The sequence below is a fragment of the Penicillium nucicola genome, assembly GCF_028828085.1.
Source record: "Penicillium nucicola strain IBT 29836 chromosome Unknown utg000001l, whole genome shotgun sequence".
Lineage (NCBI taxonomy): Eukaryota > Fungi > Ascomycota > Eurotiomycetes > Eurotiales > Aspergillaceae > Penicillium > Penicillium nucicola.
Genome location: NW_026643125.1, coordinates 674854 through 694271, shown reverse-complemented (window position 1 = coordinate 694271; position 19418 = coordinate 674854). Strand labels below are relative to the sequence as shown.

Here is a 19418-nt window from a genome sequence, read left to right as displayed (position 1 = left end):
TGTTGAGGTGTGTAGAGTGTCCAGAGAGTCCAGAGAGTCCAAAGAGCAACTCACGGGGAACGTGAAGCCGGTGGATCCTGGGATGCCCTTGCAGAGTCCAGTCCGCTCTTTTCTGCCAACCCCTCCATCTCCTTCTCCTCTCCCACCTCTCCCACCTTTTCCATCTTTCCATCTTCATCTATTATTCAAAATGGCTGCTCCTCAAGGTTACCCTCTTCTCTGTCTCGAGAACCCTCTCCTGGGTATGTGCTTTCTCAATCGAACCCTAGACTCGAAATAATGCTGACCGCTTGTTATAGACATCCAGGCTCGTGGGTATGGAAAACTCAGGTGTAATTGAGACCCAATTTGATGCTAATAACATTATTAGTGATGCTGCTCTCCTCGAAAAGTACGGCTTGAAGGAGAATGATGCTATCCTCGCTGAGGACCAGCACATGGGTATCTACGAGGACCTGCTCGCCCGGGATGCCAAGCTGATCCCCGGTGGTGCTGCCCAGAACACCGCTCGTGGTGCCCAGGTATGCCATTCTACCACCAAAATGACCTCAATGTTGATACTGACATTATTCCAGTACATGCTTCCTGAGCAGTCCGTTGTCTACATCGGTTGCATCGGTAAGGACAAGTTCGGTGACATCCTCAAGAAGACCTGCGAGGAGGCTGGTGTCCACACTGAGTACCGTGTCGACGAGGCTCAGCCCACCGGAAAGTGCGGTGTTGTTATCACTGGCCACAACCGCAGCATGTGCACCCACCTCGCTGCTGCCAACGAGTACAAGCTCGAGCACTTGAAGCAGCCCGAGGTCTGGTCTCTTGTTGAGAAGGCCAAGTTCTACTACGTCGGTGGATACCACCTGACTGTCTGTGTGCCCGCCATCATCGCTCTTGGTGAAGAGGCCGCTGCTAAGAACAAGGTGTGTAAATTGCATTCTGGTGCATTGAAACCTCTGCTGATGCCATTGTAATATCAGCCCTTCATGCTGTCTCTCTCCGCCCCCTTCATCCCCCAGTTCTTCAAGGAGCAGCTCGACAGCGTCTTGCCCTACACTGACTACACCTTCTGTAACGAGACCGAGGCCCGTGCCTACTCCGAGAGCCACCAGTGGGGCACTGAGGATGTTGTTGAGATCGCCAAGAAGCTCGCTCTGCTCCCCAAGAAGAACACCAACAGCCCCCGTGTTGCCATTGTCACCCAAGGCACCGAGCCCACTGTTGTCGCCATCGGTTCTTCTTCCGGCTCCGTTGAGGTCAAGGAGTTCAAGGTCCACGAGATCTCCAAGGACGCCATCAACGACACCAACGGTGCTGGGTAAGCCATATTCGATTACAGAACATATAGATTCACTTTTGCTAACATCTATTGTAGTGATGCCTTCGCCGGTGGTTTCTGCGCCGGTATCGTCGCTGGCAAGAGCCTCGATGACTCTATCGACATGGGCCAGTGGCTCGCCAGCAAGAGCATCCAGGAGCTTGGACCTTCGTGAGTTCCCCTTCTCATTTACTCTATAAGATGCCAGAGGCTAACATCTCATCAGCTTCCCCTCCCCCAAGCAGACCTACTCCCGCTCTTAAATGGTCAAAACATGGACCTCAAAAGCATAGATTACAACCTTTTCAACACATCTTCCAACTTATTGGGAGATTTGGTGCAATAATCCAGTTCTAACAACTGGATCAATGCCGCTCGATTCTGGATGATTCAACCCATATACCCAAGTTTTCTTTTCTTTAAACCTGATGACTTCAACGTAACGTCGAACTGTCCAATGAACCATAATTTCTCTTTGAGAACCCTATCCTCATTCTCTAGTCACTATTATATTTTACAAGCACTCTGTGCCACTTCTTACAATCTCACAATGAACATTTTCGGGGTTTATGGTTTTCCAACTACGTACAGCATGTAGACTTTACACTAACTTGGGTGCTAAAAGCACTTGGAGTGCAAGTTTGCTACTTGGATACCAGAACAGCACTGAACAAACTATTAAGGTAGTCTCAGGGACTAGATGAGTACATTGTGCCAGATATTTCCTCTACGGTAAAAAAAAGGCAAGGCTAACGTGAGGAAAGGAAAAGATCAAGTCATGTCGCATGAAAAAGCAAACAAGAAAAAGAGACAAAAAACAGAACGAAACAAACGTCTCCAAAGGCAAAAAAGGCCAATATTCATCTCCTCATCAAGCCACGTGTTGAACGCGCATATCATTCGTCCAGACAAAAGACCGCGAGGCGAAAACGGGGAATGCTAGGAAGTTTCATAATCGGTGCAGATCCGCAGTTTCCTCGGTCATCGGTCATCAGTCACCAGGGTTGAAATTCCGGCACTAAGGGGTATGGTAGTAGCGCGGGATCTGCCACTTGTGATCTGGCGAGCTGTAGTACAATCACGTCTGGTCGTTGCAAAGATGTAGGCAGTGGGCTAAGGTGCTGTGTTGTAGCATTCAACGAGACTGGGTGAGTTCGTATCGCACGGTACATGCACCCCATGCACATGCTCAAACAGGGTATGCACGTCAGGAAAGCTGTAGATCCAGTGGCACAATTTGGTCAGAAAGTTTGCCCGGCTAGTGGTGCTACATGCATTTTGCACATTTTAAAGAACTCAAGATTCGAGAGCTGGAGTAATGTGATCAGCCTCCTTGGCCGCACGGTGGGGTTTGACCGATTGCTCCCAGCTGAGAAGACTTGCGTCCGATTCCGGAGCTGTAGGGTGCTGTGTGAGCGAGGCTACTGGCAATGAAGGCTTCGTTGGCCCATGAGGGATGTCCTAGGCTGCTCGGGTGTGTCTGGCTTGGAATTTCGAATGCTCCAAAGGTCGATCTGCCGTGAGGCTCTCGGTCCCAGCCGTTTGCTGCAGGCCGCGGCTGCGGGTTGGACATGCTGGGTGTTACCCATGGAGTGGGCATTGATCCTACATCCAGCGAGTTTGAGTATTGAGACTGTGCGAGATTGTGTCGCAGCATTAGCTCATGCGCAAGCTGTTCATGTGATATAGATCTCTCGGGGCTCATAGAGTTTGTGACTGCCATTGGATGCAGGGGAGCTTGTTGACCGACTTGCGGGCCAAGGCCAGGAGGAGCACGTGGAGGGGCAGGATCTCTCAGTGGAGTCCAAATACTTGGAAGGCTGGGAATGGCAGGTCTGGGAGTATATGACTGAGCCGATGATGCCCGAAGAGAATCTGCCGCATTGACGACTGGAGGTCCAAGCCCAGGTGGAGGAGCGATGGGGGTACCAAGCGATGGTGAGTTCTCTTCCCCAAATGGATAGGAACTGGTATTCGGGGACAAATGTGTTGGAGTCAGCATTTCTCTAACCGGACCGAGGAAAGCGTATTGGTCAGAAACATCGGGCGCATTCTCATATGTGTCCGAGTCGACAAGTCGCTCTACGCCTTCAACAATCCGGTTCATGTTGGCGGACATGGATGCTGATGCAGACTGAGAGCCACCGAACAAGCTTTGAGCCTCGGCCACAGATTGTGAATCTTGAGTTGCCTGGGAGATATCCTCACGCTCAATGGATGCGGACGAAACCGCATGTTGCCTACCATGAGGACTGGAGTAGAATTGTGACGGCAGATCCTCTTCTTGGTAGATAAATGTTTTCTTGTCTTCGCTGTCCACAAGAGCCACGGGGATTCGGTTGCTCACAACCAGATCAAGTCCATCAATGACGAACTCACGAATCCGGTAGAGCATTTCCATATTGGGATGGCTTCTTTCCACCCCAAGGTCATGCATCCGGGGCTTTGCCTGATCACCGCCTCCAACATAACGCCTAGAGGTAGCATTTTGATCTAGAGGCGCAAATCCAAGGCTCTCTTCGTCTTCTTCCAAAAGATAGTCGATTTCGGGAAGGCTCGCAACATCGAATGAGGATGCGAGTAAGCTCAATGTGCCAGCATAAATTTTCCAGAACTCTTTGATCTGGATTGCTAGTGCGGAATCTTTTTCTTCCGTCTGCTCGGCTAGAGACTGGCTGTTGGTAAGTAGCCACGAGCTGTAATGTCGAAGCGCAGGCAAGATCCGGCGAGCAACTACTGTCACCTTGTCAGGGCTAGGCAATGTGTCTTTGCCGATTGAATCCTCAAATGAAGCGGTGCGTTCCAATTCCACCAGGAGGATTTGCAGCAAGGTGAAGAAGGTCTTGACATTGATTCGTTGGAAAAAGACGCGGGCATCTGAGACGGATTCCTCTGGAACATGGGTAAGCGCATGCATACACAATAACAATATCTCATATACTTACCAAAAGAGCGGGCCCTCGCAAAATCTTCAGCTGCAATGTTAATGAGACAGAACTTTTGAAGAGTACCTTCAAGCGACCGTTCCCTAATCTCAACTGCAAGTTGGCTTAGGACTTCACTTTCCAGTTCATCATGCTCTGCAAAATCAGTGCCCTTGTAACATTTGGCATGAAGGTAAAGAAACCATGGCGTCAAAGCTCTACCGGGGATACCAGCATCTTCGGGACGTATCAACTCTCTTTTTGCCCATGCGCTCATGATTTTTCGAAGCTCGATCTCCAAATTACCCTTTGCCGTAGGGTGAGGTTCTTGAGCCGAGAGAGCTCTGTAGAGATGATATGTCGCTCGAAGATGGTTGCCATCTGCAAGTGCAATAATAGCCAATTGGTTCTGGGATGCTCCTGATGCAGAGTTAATCACCGAGGCCAGGTCGTAATAGCCGATGGCAGGGCCCCAATTTCGGTCCTTGCTGACGAGTTCCGATTCGCGATAACGGGAAAGGTCTCCGAGTCTGATGAGTGTTGCGTGGCATGACTGGAGGATGCGCTTGCGTAGCTCGTTGGAAGGCTTGATAGGAGGTTGGCCGGACAGATCTGTGAATAACTGCTGATTAACTCCTAGCCCCGGCGCACAGTGTTCATGTGTTCCTTACTCTCGAAATTGAACTTGCGCGCCACTCTCTCCAATTCCACGATCCCCCCAAAGCGTGACGACAAATGTTGGATATATCCGCGGTAAAACCGCTGGCTCGACTTAATAAAATCAAGGTAGTGTCGTTCGAGTTTTCGTCTCTCCACTGGTTTCTTCTTGCCGTGTTCTTCGCGAAACTAATTGGGCCAGAAACATCAGTACAACTGGTCTAGTGAGAAGTGTCCATGCGGTACCCACGCGAAGAAGCTGCTTGCGAAACCGGTTGTTCACTTTCAAATGCGCATCCCATAGACGACTCTCCACGTCAGCTTCCCGGGCGGCATCGAAATCAAAGAGGATAGCGTTTTGGCAGGAAATTCGGAACCTAAGTCACAAAAAAGAGGTCAGAATAAGCGGGCATGTGCGCGGGGGCTTGCATTTCGGCGTTACGGACTCGGATAGGAAGTGTTCGAATTCATCGAATGTGCGTCGTTCTTGGGAGAAGCATTGTAGGAGCTCCTTCTCAGCTTCGATCGCAGTTCTGTTTCCCGATTAGATGTGGGTTTCGAGGAGGGGAACAAGAGCACTGACTTCCAGGCATCCGAGAACGAGGGCGCCATCAGGGAGTTGGCCCGGGGATCCCGAGCGTCGACCTCGCCGGTCAAATTGATAGAACAGTGAGCAGTGAGCAAGCCATCAGTAAGAAGAGAAGAAAAAGGCGCGCGTTGGGGTCAAGGGCTGAGAGTATGAAAATGCATAAATGCGCGGGTCCAATGCTCCCGCTGATTGGTGGCGCCAAGGCGGGAAGTAATATTGCCCAGTTGAGTCCTCTTCTACTCACTCAACTGCGATCAACTTGGACGTGATATTGATCTTGGAGAGAATGATTAGGTTGTTTCCAGCCCAATGACTGGCTTGGGCCTTGAATGCTGTGCTCCACTACCCCCTCGCCAAGTCGACCTATCAACCGGGCATATGCAAGGCGAATTAGACCATGTCGAAACGCTCCAGAAGCCACTCGAGGTCCCCTTCTCTTGATGGGACCGGCTCAGTATCTTCAACCACCGTGAATCTGGCGACTCCACCTCCAGAACGAAACAAATTGCTGGACAGTGGTCCCAAGATCCTTCCGGAAGTAATGCATTGCTCCTTACCGCCTCACCGCGAGACGCTCTCGTTTACTTCCTACGAGGACTACGAGGTTCATTACCTGCAAGCTCATGTGAACCGCTGCTCTGAGTGCAGCAAGAACTTTCCAACGGGTCATTTGCTCAATCTGCATATTGAAGAGAACCATGATCCACTGACTGCTGCCATGCGAGCCCGGGGAGATAAGACGGTAAGTACAGACCTCGATGGGAGCCACCGCCATTTGGTCAACCCAGATTCTTACAGCATTCAATAGTTTGGCTGCTTTGTCGAGAACTGTGAGCGGAAATGCTCAACTCCTCAAAAAAGGAGAATGCACTTAATCGACAAGCACATGTTTCCTCGGGTATGGTTCCAACCTTTCTATTCAATTCTATCGGCTCACACATATGATGCAGACCTACAACTTTTTCATTGTGAATGACGGTATTGATAAGCATGCCTCCATGTTGCGGCCGATGAACAGTCACCGACGTCGGATCTCAACGTCGTCGGCCCTGGAGGGTAGGTTGCGACGCCGGAGTTCTGCTTCGCAGTCGAACCCAGTGGTAGCGGCAGTACCTGAACCGAAGTCATCTACTGATATGGAAATTGACGAACTGGAAAAGTCCATGTCCGCTCTACGGTTCGTGCCCACAAGCGTGGCAAGGAACCGAAACAAGATGCCTGGAAAGTAGTATTCGTAATGATATTATGATCTTTTTTTTTTCACGAATACGCGCTTGAGTTGGTACGGTATGGAATAGTGTTAGCTTGCTGTTGATATGTTGATATCATGGATTACCCGACTTGCGACTAACCTAACGCTTGATCGTGTAGACTGGGGCACATGTTCGGGACACAAATATATATTCTGACCCAGATGAACATAAATCATTCAAAATATCCTCCACCCAAATCCTATTTTCCTTTAATTACTTACTATGGGTATCGAATACTTCCCGAGCTCCAGCATTGTGCATATCAAAAGCAAAATCCAAATGAACAAGATATGGCATTATCCTCAACATCAACAGGGTATACTAGACAGCACTAAGCAATTGACGAAGTCATCCATAATACATAAAGATCCATGATACAAACAAAAAGAAACCCAGAACCTTGGAAGAATCCTCATATCCCGGCTCCCATATATAAACGCCAAGAAACATCAATCAAGAAAAGACGTAATATCAATAGCATCATTAAGAATGGCCTTTCCAAAGACGCCATTCAAAGCTTTTGGCAAAGACGTTATATCTTTGCCCCAAGGAGTAGGCGAATGGACATGATGCCCAATCTGTATCCTATTAAAATCAAATAATCAAAACTCCCATAGAAGTGGTATCAGCTTTCCAACAGGTCAGCATAAGCATCCAAGCTAGACCCGACTAAATCAACAATTGCCCAACTAGTGTTGCCCTTGAAAGTCCGCGCCCAAACACGGACAATCGCAACACTAAGCTGGCGCACCTTGTATGGATTAGCCATGAACTCAATATCCGGTGCCCCAAGAGGATCAACAGCCATTTCGGTTTCATCCATCATGCTCTTGATCCACAGGAGGAGTTTACGCTCATGCTCCGACAGCCTCTGCTCTGGCTGTGAGGCCGGAATGGAAAGTAGCCAGCGACTGAGTAGGAATGCGCATTCCAAACTGCAAAGAGAGTGCTGGATACTCCAGAAGAAGGAATGGGTTCTGGCCACAAAGTCAATCCCTAGACGGACTGGGATCGAAAGAGCATGAGCCGAATGGAGCAATGCCATTATTAACCGTGGGCTACGTGCGATTGCAGGCGACTCGATGAGAGCTCCTGCAATTTGAGCAGGATCTTGAGTGATGAGATGACGGCAGGGACCCAAATCAACGTGGAGACGGATATAAGCGAGCCCGAGCAGAGCGGTGGAAGTAAATGCGATCGGACCAGCAGGATTTTGGGGATCGATACTAGATTCGGGTGTGCGCTTCCATAGAGCCTTCCATGCGCTCAATGAGTTATCCAGAACATTCAGATCGTCCTGCCTTAGACTGGTACCCTGCATGTGAGGCGCCGAGAGGCACAGCTGTCGAGCAAAGAAAATTTGCTGAATGATGGCATGGATAAGGATGTAATTCCCGAGAGGAGATATAGGTGCCGACGGGACTGCATGAGAGGATTTGAAAAAGAGTCTGGCAAAAGCCTCCTGGAAGGGGACATCCGAGCCCTGTCTGGTGCGATGAACACGGCGCCACTGAGGAGCATTGGTTGCTTTCCAAAGATCATGGGAGCACGGCATGTTCAATTTCAACTCCCCGTTTAGAATAAGAGGAGGAATGTTGTACATGATCGAGTGAAGATTAAAGAAACAATACACGATGAGCTTCGTGCGTCTGTTACCTTCTCTTCGGACCCACTCTTCCCAGCTGATAGGATCTGGGGTAGGAGCAGGCTCAGACAAGCCATGCTCGCGAACAAGTCTGGCCAAAGTACTTTGAAGTGAGAGAATTTCCCGCAAAAGTTCTGGGTGTCGTTCCCATGAGGCGAATACAGTTAGAAGTAAAAATGTTCGAATCACCTCCATATGAGCATCCGAGTCATCCAGTGTGTAGATCGATGGATTCATTGGGACATTTGACATTTGTTGATGATGTTGAAACGGACTGCTCGCCGTATTTGAAATCATGGATGATCCGCGGGAATTGGCAAACCCAGAGGGTGGTGAAATATAATTCCATGTCGGTTGGGGTACTTGTTTACTGTCTCGTCGCCGAAGTCGCTCTAACAGAATTGCCTTCGCTGCATGAAACAAATCAATGCCTCGACTGTTTTCAAATCGGTAATGGGAGCCGGCAGCTGCTAGCGCCAGGGTAAGCTCCGGAGATGACTTGGCAACGGAAAGTGTCGGGACATGTAAGAATGGAAGATGCTCGTTGAGTCCGTTGATATATCCAGCGAAGAATCGGGATAGGGCATGGCGTGACGGCGGAACAAACCCTTTGGGCAGGACATATGAGAATTCCTCAAGTTTCGTAATAAATGCCTGGCGGTCCGAGTTAGAGATATCCCATGCAGGTCGAGTGCTATCATCAGCAAGACCGATACGGTCATCCATTTCGTGGGATTCCGGTTGCAATGAAGGTAGCCGCGATCCGAAATTTGAGAACGACGGTTGATCATCGACTCGGGAATCATTCATGAGATGTTCACCCAGTCGTGATGACATGGTATCACGAGGCGGTTTGGAATCAATTGTCATGCTTGGCGGCATCATGGGTTCCTCGACGGACGAGAATACGCCCGAGTCCCAATCGGACGACAGACCCACACTTTCCAGGAAAACCGTGAAATCCTGCACAGGATCCCCAAGATCTGTAAGATCGAGAATAGAGGGCTCTACGCCATAATTATCATTGATTGTTCTTTCCTGAACGTGGGGAAGTGGTTGTGAGGTTGGGATCGATTGTGAAGATTTTCTGATAGACTCCAAGCTCTCCTGTTGACCTTCCAAGGCAACATGACTTGCAGCATGGGACAGGAGATTCAAATCATATCCCCAAGAGGGATTGAAGTGAGGTGTATCTATAATCGGAGGAGGCTGGACTTGTACTTCGGGTGGCGGAGGCGGAGGTATTTGAGTGTGTACCGGAATAGCGTCTGCCAGTTCTAGCATGCGCGACTCATGGTGGGCCGGTTGGATGATGTTGTTTTGAATTGGTATTTCATGATTGGGCTCGGTGCCATTCGTTCGATGCTCTCGACTAGCCGCAGACTCGGCAGGGTGGACTAATCGCTCATGTCGCACTAGAAGATCACTGTCAAATAATATAAGCCAAACTGACCGGGGTAATAAACGCAGTCCAAAGCTTACCTCCGAGCAAAAGACTTGGAGCAAATGTCACATGAGAAGGGTTTCTCCTTTGTATCTGTCCTACATTAGAAATGCCCAAGAATCCGGAAGAGGGGGTTACTCAACGGGTGCGGAGATGGCGTTGGAGATGCTCCAAGCGAGCAAAGGACCGACTGCAATATTCACACGACAGAGACTTCCGGTGAGCAGCACCTTTCTTTTTCTTGGATTTCTCGTCCTCCATCTTTGGGGATTTGGGGGAGAAGGAGAGGGGAAGATTCTGAGGTCTGAGCGGGGAAATTGACTGTGGGGTGAGGGGACGGTCACGTGCCATTTTGTATATCTTCGTCGCTGCCAGCACATCGAGTGGTGGCCCGTAGAGGGGAGGGGAAATGTCGCATCTCCATGTTTGCTGTGTGTTGGAGATAGGCTGGGTGCATATATGCCGCTGGTCTGGCCCGACGTGCATACGCTCGGGACTCCACCGGTGCGGAGAGTGGGAAGCACATCGTATACATGTGCCGTAGATGGTCAGCATGAGACTAGACACGGAGTAGACTATGCTAGGCTGTCTCAAGTCTATGCTTTGTGTACAGTAAAAAAGGGCCATATAGAGGCAGTCTGAATCGCCATCCACCACGGCTTAGGGCTTCCGTATCAACATAAGCCATTTTTCTACATGTCCAACCCGCTACGTCTTAGGTTCAAGCATTGGGCAATTATAAGAGAGAATGTTATCTTGAGTGAGATGGAGTGTTTTTAACCGACCTGGTCTTCTTTTTGAGGGTGTCGAGGGCCCAGTATAAGGTCACTTTATAGCTGAACGTTAACCTACCTATCTCATGGTCTACTTTTAGATACGTTGAAGTCTTCCTAGATCGGACGGGGGCACTGGAATTGAGTTCAATAGAATCCCACTAGCCACTCCGATGCATAGAATAAATGGAGCTGTGTAAGACACCAAGCCTACTTTAGCTTCACTCCGTAGAGCCGCTGTTTCATCCGTGGGGCTACGAAGCCAACTCTTCACCCAGGAACAGTCCAATAGTAAGTGATAGACCACGACCAATATTGAGTTCTACAGTCAGTGGACAAGGCAAGGTGGATATAAAGCCTCTGAAACCGATGAGACACAGAAACGCGTGGGGGGGGCTAGAGTTTCCCCCTTGATAGATGAAGCACTTAGTCAGAGACTCTGTTCCACTGGGTTCTAGGGTTTCAGGTTAACAAAATCCAGTCCAATTCCGTCCACCAGTGCACTACTTTCTCTTGAGACTACTGAGATCTGCTTTCCTATTTTCTGCCTTTCTTGCCTGAGTGGGGGTTAATCTTGATAGCCGATCCAAAGCACTAGACCCGATCTCGACCCAAAAAAGCTCAGGTAAGCTGCAGTCAGGTCCCTCATTTCAATCTCGCCTGTCCGGCTGAGAGCATCCGCTTGCTTGTATCCTGGTGAGTGTCGCTTTTGGGGTGCTCTCTTGTCTACTCGCTCGTCCCTCCTGGGATCAAACTTGGAATATGCCGCTGACTGAACTCCAGGGATCCGGGATGATGTGTTGACGTCGCATTTTTGATCGGACCCCCCCCCCCTCCAACCCAGCCCAATCGACCCGAGCCCGAAGAGAGCCCGAAGAGAGTACACTGCGATCTATATCGATAGCCAGCGACGAGGGGTTGAAGCCATTCGCGCAACCCATTCGACATGTTGGCCCCCAAGCAATATTCGGCACCTTTGAGTGTGCCCTCGTCCCAGACCCCGACTGCATATCATGCGAACCCGCTACAGAGACCCCCGACTGCCACTAGAGTTCAGGATGGAATGGCATTTGCTAGTCCGACAAAATCGGAGCTTTCGGAGGGGCAGGACGATCCGGCATCAGTCCGGTAAGTGCCCCGATTATAGAGCACAATGGCTACAGTAATCCTGACTATCTGAAGTGCCTGGGATGAAAAGCGGGTAGTTGCCTGGCTTCACAGTATCAAATGTGGACATTACGAGTCGTTATTCAAAGGTATGTTGGACTATGCTGTGTCAACTGAAGGCTACAGGTGAACTGATCGGTTCCAGCCAACAATTTCAACGGGGACAATCTGCTTGAATGCGACCAAAAGATATTACAAGAAATGGGCATCAAGAAGGTCGGCGACCGAGTGCGCATATTTGTCGCCATCAAGCAACTCAGAACCAAGTCTGGCACCTCGTCACGACAGAAGAATATGGTGGGTTTCAAATGCACATTGGGTACTATTTCGCTGTTGCTTACCATTAAAACAGGATACTCTAGCCGCCCTCGAAGCCACTGCGCTCTCAAACTCCTCCCGATATTCCCATTCCCGCCTACCATACCGACGCACATCTCAGCTGGCCGATGATTATCTTAACAGCAAAACGCTGTCTCAGTCTGCGTCGCCACCCGCTGGTGAATCCGAAAGGGGTCTATGGCGCAAGGACTATCTCAACCATCCGTCTTCGGGCGGTTCAAGCTCTGGCAGAAACCCCGGCACACCGAATGAGGGCAGAAGCTCCCATCCTCGGAATCCTAGTCTCGACGGTCTTACAATGGGTCCTCTTCCACCGAGCTCCCCTGTCATCCGCGTCATATACACAGGCGGACAAACGAAGGTGTTGGATATCAGGAATTGCAAAACACCTGATGAAGTCATTCTGTGTGTGCTGAAGAAGTTGCAGCTTCCGGAGCACCAGTATAGAAACTATTGCTTCTATGTTCTAGACGGGTTAGATCCAGATCTGTCTAATTGCAGGAAGCTCACTGAATCAGAACTCATGGAGATATGTGAAGGATTCAATAAGTCTGAGCGAGGCCGCTTGATTCTACGAAAGATTCATGCAGGGGAGCCGGACATGGACGAGCTTCGACGTGCCTCTCAGTTGGCATATGATGAGAGTCAGGCCACTCATCATAATGCTCTTAGCAACTCCAACCAGCGCCAGAAACACAAGATCCAGCAACTTACAGGCGAATCTTGGCATAACATCAAACAACCACTCTCTCCGTTGGGTCCCCGTCATCGTCCATCCAATTCTAGCCTAGAAGAACAGGGTCCCAATGGTGAACGAAATCCCGTGGCTAAGCTCCGCTCATTCTTTGGCCAGAGACCTCCAAGCGAGATGATTATTCACGAACTCCAATCATTCTTCCCTAGTCATGACCGAGAAAACATTGAAAAGACCATGCGCAGATCTCAACGTTTGAGTCGTGCCGCAAGTCGCATGAGTGTTGTTAGCAACTACAGCGTTGCTTCAAGTATGAAAGATGCCCCTCCTTTACCCCCATTGCCTCCAATCCCCCCAATCCCCAGCATCGCAGATGCGTGGCTTCAGGGCAATGGGGTGGCACAGGCAGTACGTGCACCCCGACCCATATCAGTCTCAAAATTCAACCTGCCACAAACCTCGTATCGGGACTCGATTGCATCAAGCTCTCTTCAGCCACTCCAGGAAGAATCCCCCATTGAGCCGAACCGCAAGTCATACGTCTCCTTTGAGAGTGGCTCTGATGAGCCGCCAAACACCTCCCGCCAGAGTCTCTTTGATGAGAGTCTCAGCGTCGCTGCTACAGATGGCGGCTCATTCAATGACCGCATGAGCGTCATTGTAGCCGAGGATGGCGAAGAAGAGGATGACGGCCTGACCGACTTCTTGGCTGGAAACAACTTTGCACCCAAGAACTGGATGAAGGGATCCTTGATTGGTGAAGGTTCCTTCGGAAGCGTCTTCTTGGCTCTCCACGCCATTACCGGAGAACTTATGGCCGTTAAACAGGTCGAAATTCCATCAGCCACTAAGGGCACAGAGTTCGACCAACGCAAGAACCTCATGGTCACAGCCTTGAAGCACGAAATCGAGCTTTTGCAAGGAATGTCACACCCAAATATTGTGCAGTACCTCGGTACCGTCGCCGACGACCAATATCTGAACATTTTCCTGGAGTATGTTCCTGGCGGTTCTATCGCTACCATGTTGAAACAATACAACACCTTCCAAGAACCCCTTGTCAAGAACTTCGTCCGCCAAATCTTGGCCGGCCTCTCCTATCTCCACAGCCGAGACATCATCCACCGTGACATCAAGGGTGCTAACATCCTTGTCGACAACAAGGGTGGCGTTAAGATTTCTGATTTCGGTATCTCCAAGCGCGTCGAAGCATCCCACCTCCTCGGTGCCCGTGCCAGTGGCGGCGGCGCAGGTAGCCATATCCACCGCACCTCTTTACAAGGAAGTGTATACTGGATGGCACCAGAGGTCGTGCGGCAGACTGCCCACACTAAGAAAGCCGATATCTGGAGTTTGGGTTGTCTCGTCGTCGAAATGTTCATCGGCGCTCATCCTTTCCCAGACTGCAGTCAGCTGCAGGCCATCTTTGCTATCGGTAGTAACAAGGCTCGCCCGCCTGCTCCGGATCATGTCAGTCAGGAGGCTGTCGACTTCCTTGACATGACTTTCCATCTGGATTATGAGCAGCGGCCTAGTGCCGATGAGCTGCTCAAATGCGAGTTCTTGTCTGCTCCTATTTCATGATTTAGCGATTTTCTTTCCTCTTTCCTCTTGTTCTGCTTTCGGGTTTTCATTGATACCTGTATGTAACATGACTCTACGCATGATGGTAACCTGTTTGTTTTTTTTTTGGTATAAATGCTTATCTCGGCCAAAGGCTCTTCTTGAGTAGATAGTAATGTGATTTATCTGGGGCTTTTCCCCCTTTTTGACTAACCCAAGCGCTATTATAGTGTTATGTTTTCGCTGGAAATGTAGACTGAAATTGGCAGAAGATAGATAGTACACGATTTCGGATAATCACAATGACCATTATGCAGGTCGTTTCTAAAGTTACATGCTGGATATCAAAGAGCATCCAAGTGGAGATATAATAAGAAGCCAAAAGATGTCGCCAGATGTAAAACTACCTTAGTTAACGATCTTTCCGTAGAAGGGAATACCCATAGCGCTCAGGAGGAGACGGGCATCCTTGTCGGTTCTGGCGGTAGTGTGGAGGGTAATGTGGCAACCTGGGATCATCTTGGGAGGGTACCTGCAAGGAACGATTAGCTCTGACCAACCAATATAGAACGTGGCCTACACTTACATATCATAGTTGACCTCGATCTCAGGGAACAGGGCAACATTTTCCGGTTCCATACCGAACGTGATGTTTCCACTGCTGTCTCCGCTGCTACCCTTGACACCTTCCCAGTCTTTGATACGGGGCAAGACAACATCAACCAGCTTTCCCAGGAAGTGGTACATGTTCTCGCCGTACAGCTCAGCCTTGACGGCAACAGAGTCACGACCGGGAACAATACCCCAGTTAGCAACGCTGGTCTTGGACTTGAAAGTCTGAACACGAACGTTGGAGATAGCCTGGACAGCGATACCGGCCACGTGCAGCCAAGACGAGTTCTCAGTGGCGGCCTTGTTGACGTAGCTGTGGATTGTGATGCGCTCAATTTCGGGAATGTTGTTGAACTTGATCGGCTTGCGAAGGAGGCGGAGAACATCACCACCACGGGGACCGCGGAGCACACGGTTCTTGTGGTAAGGGGAACTGTCGTCCCATTCGCGGAGACGGGGTGCTTTCGGGGGAGGCGTGAAGCCGGGTGGTGTGTGGACGTAACAAAGACTCATGATGTCCGAGGCGACGGTCGAGTCGTAGGTCTGCTCGGCTCGGGGAGCGGAGAAGGGGCCTGGGACGAACAGACGGGAGGAGGGATCGGAGGCAGGTGGCGGTTGATGAGGGTGAAGGGGACCACGGTTGTACTTGGGGGAGCGGAATTGATAACTGATTGAAGAATTCAAGGTTAGTTGCCGCTTGTTTATGGCAGGATTCAATATGGTTGTCGTGTCCGCAGATGCGCATGACTTGAGATAATGTTGGGTTGTCGTACCGACCACGGGGGAGCTGAGTCTTGCGAGCCTTTGCTCGTGCAACGGGATCGAATGATTGTGCTGCACTGTCAGGGACAGTTGTCGACAGAGACGACGCTGATTCCAGCTCGCTGAAGTGGTCCGACAGACGCCGCGACGGGGCCTCATCGGAGACATTGCGGCGCGATAAAAAGCCCTGAGGACGGATCGAGGGTACTGAGGCCCTGGGCAATGCCCTTGATAGGAGCCTAGATGGTTCCCTGGCAGCCATTTTGTGATTTATTGGTGTTGTTGAACTGGTGACCATCCCGGACCCTACCAAAAATTGTTTGCGCATGCCTGCACGTGACTCGATTGTATGGCGCCTGGTTTACTAGGCGCCACAATTCGATATCATGACGGGCAAAATGAACATACGTGGCGTGTCTATGTAGTCTGTGTTTCTGTATAGCCACTAACGTTATAATACTCATAAAACCCCATAACTGGCGCTTTCAAGTATAACATATTGTAGTTATGCAACAGTTGCTGCCCTTAAAAGACCTCCAACAAACCCTTACGGCCGCACAAAAGTATTGTATCTGCCTAGAGCAGTGACTCAGTGCTAATTAGGGCACAATTTAGCTACAGTATACCAGCTGAAAATCTAAACATATAAGATTTCACCATCACTTCACTTGACTTCAAGCTTGACGCATGCAACTTGCAAATTATACAGTACTCGGAAATACAACACTCCGGTTCCCAACCGTAATTTAAATTACCACTTGGATCTCTGCCCCGCAGATCACCATGTGAGCTTCATCTTCGATTTAGTCCCCATTGACCCATTTGCCTCCTCCCTGTCAGCAGATCTTAGCTTATGATGTGTTCTTGCGCATTTCAGAAATCTTGCCGCCTTGATTAAGCTCCTGGTCTCCGGTCTCCATGGTGTCTTGATCCCCCACATGTCGCCTCTCAGTTCTCTCACTTCGGCATTTTTCCATTCGATCTAGAAAGCCGGCGATCTTGAACCTGAACTGCCTACAGCCATAATGAGTGGGATCCATCGATTCTTGACTCGTCGCGACCGACACCACAAGTTGCACAAGCAGAACAAAGAAGAGGTACTTGCCTACAGCAGCTTAAAGCTTTAATCTATACGATGACATGTCGGCTAATGTCTGAGGCTTTCTAGGCGTCCCACCTTCTCTCGCGACCACTATTCCAGAACTTTTTCAAGTCAGAAACCAAACTCGAGGATAATCAGGAACATGACAAGAAGGTATGACTTGGTCGCAAACGGTCAGCGCGCATACAGCTAATGACTTCACCTTTTAAATAGGTCAAAGCCCTTGTCCAGCGAATTAAACAGCTCGGTATCACTGCATTAGAGGAAGAACATATAAGTTATGCATTACAAGCTACTCAAGGAGATACAGAAAAGGCATTCAGTCTACTTCTTCTGCTGGAAGATTCTATCGAAGGCATCATCAGGACCTACACACCCAACACAAAGCTTCTAGGAGCAGAGAATCGTGCTGGTGTGACATGCTACCTGGATGCTTTGTTATTCGCCATGTTCGCGCGGCTTGATTGTTTCGAAGCCATTCTCTACAAATCATTTAGTGATGAGCCGCGTCGAAAGCTTGCAGTTCTGCTGAGATTATGGGTGAATCTTCTGCGATCAGGAAAGCTTATTACAACTGATATGGTATGTCATTCTGATCCGTAGTCTTTCTTTTCTACGTATGGGTCGATACTTACATGGATTTTTAGACGAAACATTTACAAGATGCTCTGGCAGAATGCGGATGGGAAGATGCTGCCAATCTTCGTCAACAAGATACATCAGAAGCGTTTACATTCATCACTGAGAAGCTTGAGCTCCCACTCTTGACTCTGAAGATGGACATCTTCCACACCGGCAAAGAGGACGAGAGCGACGATCATAAATTCATCAACGAAAGGCTTCTAGAAGTTGCCATTCCACCGGAACCAACTGATGGAGAGCAATCCCTTACTTTGGAAGATTGCCTGGAAGCCTATTTCAATAATAGGATTGAAGTAAAACGACACATGGAACGACGTAACACAGCTACATCAATCCGATCAATGGATTCTGCTTCCATATCCAAGGGCTCCACTACACATGTTGAGGCGATCGAGATTGAGACTACACCTACGCTCTCACCCCAGCCTTCTCATACTCCGCAACCTGAAAGGGCTACCCCGTGGTCATCATTTACTGAGTTCACTGAAGCCCTCGACTCATCTCGAACTCCTGGTCGACGTGCTAGCATTGTCCAAGAGCGCTTCTTCCCAGAATCGAGCGAAGAAACAAATTCTGATGATACAAATAACGAAAACGAGAAATCCCCCATCCCGGAAGGACAACCCCGCAGGGGAGTCTACAAGAAGGAAGTGATGATGCCTGCATGGCAATTTTTCAGCTTGATACGTAAGATTCCCCTCGTGCTCTCAACATAAAACTTGAACTCACCAGGTAATTAGCATGGTACACGGACAATACTCCCACAAATGATGCGCAAGTTGCAGCGCACTTTTCTTCCAAGCGGCCCATCCTTGGAATGTGTCTCAAGCGCTATTCAGTCTTGCCAAATGGCAAGGCCGTCAGACTCAATACACATATCGATATTCCTACCGAGATTGGTCTGCCTCACTTTATCCAGGACGATAATTTGGATGCAAATGCTCCTATATATGGCAACTTTAAACTTTCCCTACAGGCTTTAGTCTGCCATAGAGGCGATTCGGTTGACTCAGGGCACTACATCGCAATCGTCCGGGGCACTAGCTCCCCTAATTCCGACTCCCTTGCCACATCTGGCTCTGATCCTTCAGAGACCTCAAAACATTGGATGCGCTTCGACGATCTTGCAGCAGAACGGGTGACCCTGGTTGACATTGATCAAGCACTGAAAACCGAATCTCCTTATCTCTTGTTTTATCAAATTCTTCCGATTTCCGAGGATCCATCCGCCGTCAATCTTCCGCCTGCGCCATCCTCTCGGGCGTCAGATGGCAGTACCTTGGGCGATCAACTAGATTTCACCGATGACATAGCTCCCGATCGACCAAGTGTTGAAGTTACTGGACCCCCTGAAGTTGGCACCCCGACTTTCGCCAATCCTCCAAGGCGCTCCAGTGTGGCGTTCTCGGAAAACAGTAATCCAAACGGTCTTCAGCCGACTTCTATTCCATCATCATCGCCTAGATTGGCACCTATGGAAGAAGAGGGCACAAATAACTGGCGGTCATTCTCTCGTCGTGGATCCCGAACAACTAGAAGCAATCCTGGAAGCCGCGCTGGCAGTCAAACCGGCGAAAACAGAATCAGCGCTACCTTCTCGCGGTTTGCTGGGCGTCTTAGCCGAGACAAAATTAGCAATGATGGATTCAACGAGGAAGGCGAAACAGACGAGTCTGCATTGGACATTGACGAAGCAATGGACGAGATGAAGCTTGGGTCAGGCGCTTATGAGAAGGAGAAGCAAGGAAGAGGACGAACAAAAGATCGGGAACGAAACAAGGGCAAGTCCAAGGAGAAATCCAAGGAAAAGAGCAAGAGACCGGACCGGGAATGTATGGTTATGTGAGCCAGGTCGGGGATGTCACGATTTCCTTTCTTCTAGATACCCTGTCCAGCTATTGCATGTTACATATGATGATACCCCACAATGCATTGTGCGA

At 49.6% G+C, this 19418-nt stretch overlaps 7 protein-coding genes across 7 annotated transcripts; 4 read left to right on the top strand and 3 right to left on the bottom strand.

Moving 5' to 3' along the window:
• Positions 1-190: 190 nt before the first annotated feature.
• Positions 191-1575, top strand: N7511_000272 (adenosine kinase; the record flags this gene model as incomplete). Its single annotated transcript, XM_057122697.1, has 7 exons — positions 191-242; positions 300-315; positions 371-521; positions 576-917; positions 975-1312; positions 1370-1483; positions 1539-1575. 7 exons carry the CDS (start codon positions 191-193, stop codon positions 1573-1575), a joined length of 1050 nt encoding a protein of 349 aa, XP_056988430.1.
• Positions 1576-2636: 1061 nt separating this feature from the next.
• N7511_000271 (uncharacterized protein) lies at positions 2637-5505 on the bottom strand (the record flags this gene model as incomplete). Its single annotated transcript, XM_057122696.1, has 6 exons — positions 2637-4204; positions 4258-4848; positions 4908-5082; positions 5144-5270; positions 5340-5426; positions 5477-5505. The coding sequence occupies 6 exons, from the start codon at positions 5503-5505 to the stop codon at positions 2637-2639; spliced, it is 2577 nt and encodes an 858-aa protein (XP_056988429.1).
• Positions 5506-5879: 374 nt separating this feature from the next.
• On the top strand, positions 5880-6711 carry N7511_000270 (uncharacterized protein; the record flags this gene model as incomplete). The annotated part of the gene is made up of 3 exons (XM_057122695.1): positions 5880-6224; positions 6291-6380; positions 6433-6711. 3 exons carry the CDS (start codon positions 5880-5882, stop codon positions 6709-6711), a joined length of 714 nt encoding a protein of 237 aa, XP_056988428.1.
• A 649-nt stretch (positions 6712-7360) lies between these two features.
• N7511_000269 (uncharacterized protein) lies at positions 7361-10085 on the bottom strand (the record flags this gene model as incomplete). Its single annotated transcript, XM_057122694.1, has 3 exons — positions 7361-9806; positions 9863-9917; positions 9968-10085. 3 exons carry the CDS (start codon positions 10083-10085, stop codon positions 7361-7363), a joined length of 2619 nt encoding a protein of 872 aa, XP_056988427.1.
• A 1458-nt stretch (positions 10086-11543) lies between these two features.
• N7511_000268 (STE11 family mitogen-activated protein kinase kinase kinase) lies at positions 11544-14381 on the top strand (the record flags this gene model as incomplete). Its single annotated transcript, XM_057122693.1, has 4 exons — positions 11544-11725; positions 11780-11853; positions 11910-12061; positions 12117-14381. 4 exons carry the CDS (start codon positions 11544-11546, stop codon positions 14379-14381), a joined length of 2673 nt encoding a protein of 890 aa, XP_056988426.1.
• A 387-nt stretch (positions 14382-14768) lies between these two features.
• N7511_000267 (mitochondrial 54S ribosomal protein uL5m) lies at positions 14769-15996 on the bottom strand (the record flags this gene model as incomplete). The annotated part of the gene is made up of 3 exons (XM_057122692.1): positions 14769-14892; positions 14947-15639; positions 15746-15996. 3 exons carry the CDS (start codon positions 15994-15996, stop codon positions 14769-14771), a joined length of 1068 nt encoding a protein of 355 aa, XP_056988425.1.
• A 763-nt stretch (positions 15997-16759) lies between these two features.
• N7511_000266 (ubiquitin C-terminal hydrolase family protein) lies at positions 16760-19324 on the top strand (the record flags this gene model as incomplete). The annotated part of the gene is made up of 5 exons (XM_057122691.1): positions 16760-16831; positions 16903-16989; positions 17050-17418; positions 17484-18165; positions 18219-19324. 5 exons carry the CDS (start codon positions 16760-16762, stop codon positions 19322-19324), a joined length of 2316 nt encoding a protein of 771 aa, XP_056988424.1.
• Between the last annotated feature and the right edge of the window lie 94 nt (positions 19325-19418).